This window comes from Pinus tabuliformis, chromosome Q (assembly GCF_031772625.1).
Source record: "Pinus tabuliformis cultivar Carrire ecotype Pingquan chromosome Q, CPIR1, whole genome shotgun sequence".
Taxonomy (NCBI): Eukaryota; Viridiplantae; Streptophyta; class Pinopsida; order Pinales; family Pinaceae; genus Pinus; species Pinus tabuliformis.
In genome coordinates, this window is record NC_142296.1 from 144,633,377 (window position 1) to 144,639,582 (window position 6,206).

General features: G+C 40.4%; 1 protein-coding gene across 1 annotated transcript; it reads right to left on the reverse strand.

Annotated features, from left to right (window-relative positions):
* Positions 1 to 3,619: 3,619 nt before the first annotated feature.
* On the reverse strand, positions 3,620 to 4,844 carry LOC149218661 (uncharacterized). The gene is made up of 3 exons (XM_089382434.1): positions 4,369 to 4,844; positions 4,123 to 4,292; positions 3,620 to 4,014 (listed from the first exon to the last, which is right to left on the reverse strand). The coding sequence occupies exons 1-3, from the start codon at positions 4,421 to 4,423 to the stop codon at positions 3,931 to 3,933; spliced, it is 309 nt and encodes a 102-aa protein (XP_089238560.1). The 5' UTR covers positions 4,424 to 4,844; the 3' UTR covers positions 3,620 to 3,930.
* Between the last annotated feature and the right edge of the window lie 1,362 nt (positions 4,845 to 6,206).

The following is a 6,206-nucleotide window of genomic DNA, read 5'->3' on the forward strand; positions in this document are numbered from 1 at the left end:
AGAGGAAGTTCAGCAGTTACTGCAAGAATTTGGGGACATAGTGGTGGATGATCTTCCAAATGAATTACCACCAAGGAGGGGTATTAGTCATTGTATCGACTTTATACCAGGTGCAAGCTTACCAAATAAGGCTGCTTACCGTATGAGTCCCAAGGATCATGAGGAAATTAGGAAGCAAGTCCAGGAGTTACTTGATAAAGGGTTGATTCGAGAGAGTATGAGCCCTTGTGCAGTACCGACTGTTTTGGCTCCAAAGAAGGGAGGAGAATGGCGAATGTGCACAGACTCCAGAGCCGTAAACAAAATTACTGTCAGGTACAGGTTTCCCTTACCGAGGATGGACGATATGATGGATTGTTTGAGTGGGGCAGCCTATTTCTCAAAAATTGATCTGAAGAGTGGGTATCATCAGATTCGAATACGAGAAGCCGATGAGTGGAAGACAGCTTTCAAGACAAATGAAGGCTTATATGAGTGGCTGGTGATGCCATTCGGATTGAGTAACGCTCCCAGCACATTCATGCGTTTGATGAATGAGGTATTGAAAGAATTTAATGGGAAATTCGTGATAGTTTACCTGGATGATATTTTGATTTTTAGCAGGACTAAAGAGGATCATTTCAGGCATTTACAGAGTGTGTTGAGGAAGCTGCAGCAAAACAAGTTGCTGATTAATCTGAAAAAGTGTACTTTTTTTCAGCGAGAGCTAGTGTATTTGGGGTTTGTTATTGCAGAGAATGAGCTAAAAATGGATCCGGAAAAGGTGGCAGCCATAGTTAGCTGGCCGTCACCAAGGAGTTTATTTGAAGTCCGGAGTTTCCATGGACTAGCCAGTTTTTATAGGAAATTTATCAGAAATTTCAGCGAGATTTGCGCACCTATGTTGGACACGATCAAGAAGGCAAATCAGCCTTTTCACTGGACTGAAGCGGCAGAAAGTAGTTTTCAAACTTTGAAGAAGAAGATTACTGAAAGACCAATATTGAGACTGCCAGATTTCAACAAACTTTTTCAAGTTCGTTGTGACGCCAGTGGGACAGCCATTGGAGCAGTCCTCAGTCAAGAGGACAGACCGGTCGCTTTCTTCAGTGAAAAGCTAAATGAGAGCAGGCAGAAGTACTCAACCTAAGACAAAGAATTTTATGCAATCATACAAGCGTTGAAGCATTGGCGGCATTATCTATTGGGAGATGAGTTTGTTTTGTTTACAGATAATTCTGCCTTGCAGTATATTATGCAACAGCATAAACTAAACCACAAACATGCAGCTTGGGTGGAGTATCTGCAAAATTTTACATTCGTATTGAAGCACATTAGTGGCCAAGCAAATAAGGTGGCAGATGCACTGAGCAGAAGAACCTTGCTTCTGCAGGAAAGTACAATGCAAGTTCTGGGTTTTGAACATTTGAAGGAGCTGTATCAAACTGATACCGAATTTGGGGAGGCATATGAAGCCTGTCAAAACCCTTTGATAAGGAATGATAGCATGTGGCTAGATTATAACTTGCAGGAAGGGCTGCTGTTTAAAGGAGGACAACTGTGCATACCCAACTGTTCCATGCGGGAAAATATAATACAGGAGAAGCACAGTGGAGGACTGGCTGGACACTTTGGTATCGACAAGACGGTTGCTCAAGTACAGCACTTTTATTTTTGGCCGAAATTGCAGCGAGATGTGCAGAGGTACGTGAGCAGATGCAGAGTTTGTCAACTAGCAAAGGGTCATAGTCAAAACACTGGTCTATACTCACCATTACCGATTCCGAGTCGACCATGGGATTCAGTGAGCATGGACTTCGTTTTGGGTCTACCAAAGACACAGCGGGGCTTCGATTCAGTCATGGTTGTAGTTGACCGATTCTCAAAAATGGCACATTTTGTACCTTGCAGGAAAACCAGCGACGCTACCTACATTGCACACCTATTCTTTACTGAAGTCGTTCGGTTACATGGACTCCCGAAATCCATCGTCTCTGATCGGGATGTAAAGTTTACAGGTCACTTTTGGAGAACTCTGTGGAAAAAGTTAAATACACAATTGCAGTTCAGCTCTGCTTATCATCCGCAAACTGATGGTCAGACGGAAGTCGTAAAAAGAAGCCTAGGGAACTTACTTCGCAGTTTGACAGGAGGAAATTCCCGGACGTGGGACCGTGTACTTGCTCAAGCAGAGTTCGCGTACAACGATTCACCTAACCGCAGCACCGGTTACAGTCCGTTCCAGATTTTGTACGGTATGCATCCGCGAGGAGTGCATGAGTTACGGGATTTGGGGAAACTTGAGAAGCGGAGTGCTGATGGGGAAGAGTTCGCTCAAGCAATGAGCAATTTACACGAACAGGTCAAGCTGAAATTACAGGACAGCAGTCTGAAATACAAGCAGCGAGCTGACACAAAGCGTCGGGAAGTTCAGTTTAACGTTGGGGATGAAGTCCTTGCGTATTTACGTAAGGAGAGGTTTCCGAAGCGGGAGTATAACAAGCTAAAATTTAAGAAGATCGGCCCTTGCAAAATCATCCGCAAATTTTCTGCGAACGCTTACGAAATACAGTTGCCGCCCGAAATTGGAATTTCTCCCATTTTCAACGTGGCAGATCTGTTTCCCTATGTAGCCAATTCAGAAGACGATACAGCAACTACAGCACCACAGAAAGACAGCTATGAGGAAGGTTCTTGGACAAGACAACTACCAAAGGCACCACCCCTTGAGATCGAAGGAATACTGGACACACAGGTAGCTAGACGCACACGCAGGAAGGAGTATCTGCGATATTTGGTCAAGTGGCGGAACCGTCCAATAGAGGACAGTTCTTGGCTCGACGCAGCGCAGATAACTAAAGCAGGCTACTCTGTTGACGAGCTCATGGAACGGAGCCATGACTTTTTGCCACCCCGGGAGCCTGATGCAGGAGCATCCAGCTCCGAGGAGACAGAGAATCAATGACTGGTTCGTGCAGAAACAGGACACGACTTCAAGGGTGTTTGGACAGGTCACCAAAAGAAAAATTGGTTGTTGTTTTTAGTTAATCATTGTTCATTTCTTTTTCTTTTATTTAATTACAAAACAAGTTAAGTTACTGGTTGTTAGCTTAGGTAACCAGCAACTGTTTTAGTTAATTTATTGTTTAAAGAAACATGTAGCAGTTGTAGAATTTAGTTTCTAAACAGTTATATTCAGTGTAGCTAAAAAGGAAGAAAAACCTTTTTTGGGGGGTTCACCTCAGAACGAGTAAAGAAGATATAGCAAGACAGTATTCAAGCAGTATAGAGAGACACCCTCTGTAACTGAAGCATTGTTTCCTTTTCTGAATATAAACTACTGTTCATTACTTTTCCGTATTATACCTCTGAGTATTACAAACATTTGTTATTTTGAAAACGAATTAAGATAGAATGAAATTCACATGCTGTAACTAGAAATATTGAAGCGTTACAGGCATCAAGCCGAAACCATAAGTTACATTGTCAGGACTATCACACAGCAAAGAAGCGTAAGGCGGCCAAACAGCACATGCATACAAACAATACGAGGATAAAGTAAAGACACAGACATCGTGTCAAGTCAAGTTGCGGCCAGAACCCGCAGGCAAACGCAAAGAGTCACACGGTCATTTGCAAATCAAACACAGCGACTATTAAAAGAGGTAATAGTTCCAGAACCATTGATTTCATTAATACAACATTTCATAAGTTTTCGTAAACCACAGTTCAATAAATAACAACAGAGTCACATATCAAAACCGGCACCGCCGTAATAGCACAAGTCTAAGACCTTGTTGCATGGAGGTCATACATTGACACAGAGGAACGAAAACCTGAGGATGTAAATGCCAGCAAAGGGGCACGGCTACCCTACAAAACCTAACCAACAGAAACCTACGGCAATTCCATATTGCATAACCTAAAGAAACGCGGGAATAAGAGTAGACCCTACCCGGTCACAAGGGTACCAGAGATTGGAGAAAGTTGAAGACTGTGAATTTGAAACCCTCGCGAGCAGAGCTCCCAACCAACCTGCACACAACCACCGTATGAGTTAAGGCATTTCCATAACCAGAATAAATGTCAGAAGGAGATAAGTAAAGACAGTGAGATGCGAGAGTAAGAGAATAGTGGACTTACCCAAGGGTCGACGGAGGCTGCCGAGCCATAAACCGATACCACAAGCTGAAAGGCACAAAAATCCTGTAAGCATCGACAACAGGTGACAGAGGATGATAAAACATAGCACGAGAGTTTACCTCGAGGCCTGGACGCGTTCGGAGGAAAGATAGCCTTGTGGTTGTGAACACCTGCACAGAACCGGAGCTCAGAAATCGGAAACTAAAAGGATTACTTCGCCAAATTCATGAAAATATAAACCCTTACCACGGGCTTCCGAACCAGACCATTGAAGACAGCAGCTACAGTGAAGGACTCGCATCTCGAACAAGGCCACAATCAGTGACAGAGTGAGGGATATGGTGGGTTAGTGCGCCGAGAGCAGTGCCACAACAACGCAGAGCAGGTAACAGTAGGGAGACAGAGTGTAGCTGAGCCGAGAGGCCACAAACAGTGACAGAGTGAGGGTTATGGTGTGTTAGCACACAGAGAGCAGAGCCATAACAACGCGGAGCTGGTAACAGTAGGGAGATAGAGTGTAAATGAGCCGAGAATAACCCTTAAGGGTTTAACAAAGGCGGGAAGCCTTTTCGACGGAGAGAACCGGTGACCAAACCTTTTAACCGGCAGATAGGTTTGTAAATGCGCCTCGGTATTGGGGGCAGATATTTGTCCGCGCCCAAGTGTGACCACGTGGGACTGAGGTGAGTCACGTGGCTGTGACCACGTCACCAGGGCTGGGCCATCAGATTGTCAATAACTAAAATATACTGGTATCTTTCAATTTAGATCAAACTAAAATATACTCGCATCTTTCAATTTAGATCATCCCATCAAAAAAATTAATTACAAAAATAATTAAATAGCTAATTCCAATAAAAAACATATACCACCTTAATTATGAAAATTTGTTTAACAAATTCTAATTTAGATCAAACTAAAATATACTGGCATCTTTCAATTTAGATCATCCGATCAAAAAAATTAATTACAAAAATAATTAAAGTATCTAATTCCAATAAAAAACATATATCACCTTAATTATGAAAATTTGTTTAACAAATTCTAATTAGGTAAATAACACCAAAAAATTTATAATTTTATATTAGATAAAAATAGAAAAGCTTGATAACATCCATATTTAAAGGGTAACTCCCATATGGTAAAGGTATTTTTGCACTTCTCAATAAAATAGTATTAAAAAAATAATTTCCCTATTATTAAAAACTTGTAAGATGGTAAACTACAATTGCAAATCGTAAAGAGAAGTTGGCGTTTATGAATAATAAGTAAATTTACATATTAAAAAATGGAGAAATGTAGTTACAAATGGTAAAGGAAAGTTCGCATATGTGAATAGAAGAGTATTAAAAACAAAAACTTGAGTACTGAATAAAAGATTTAAAATGGTATTTTATTAACGGTATTATAACATCTTAGACAGGAGAACAAAAATATTCTTTTAAAGGAAAAGATTTAATGGATTTTCTTTAAAATTTTGAATATATTGATGATTCATTTAAATTAAAAAAAATAAATTAATAATATGTTTAAGTATTTGTAAAATATATATTCTCAATTTTTTTTGCGAGAGTCAATTTTCTTATGGTATAAATTTAAATTTGAATTCGTTAACTATGGGTTATCTCATCAATTAATGACCATTTTATCAAATCACCCGTAGTTTTAAGCTATAATGCATCATTAAGTACCCAGATTGATGTGAGCAGTCATGTAATTTGATAAATCTATTAAAGGATTCATCACGTCAAAGAATGCTTGGTCGTCTAGCAGGATTTATTCCTGTGACTTTCTTAGGCAGAGCACTGCAGAAGCTTCCTTGAAACTCCAAATTTAACGTTAACATTTGTCACTTTGATTACATAGCACTAGCAGTACCTCTTCCGGGTCACTTTATGAATAAATCACTGCAGGTCTCATCTTACATAAATATTCTATTATGAAATGAGTGAAAATAATAGTTCGTTTCGGTTTGTAGGACATACCGGCAGGGTACAAGATTGTTTACACTATTAATGAGGGAGGCTCATGCACTTCTATATTTGTCTATTTTTTCTTTTCCTATTTATCCCCGATTTCAAAGC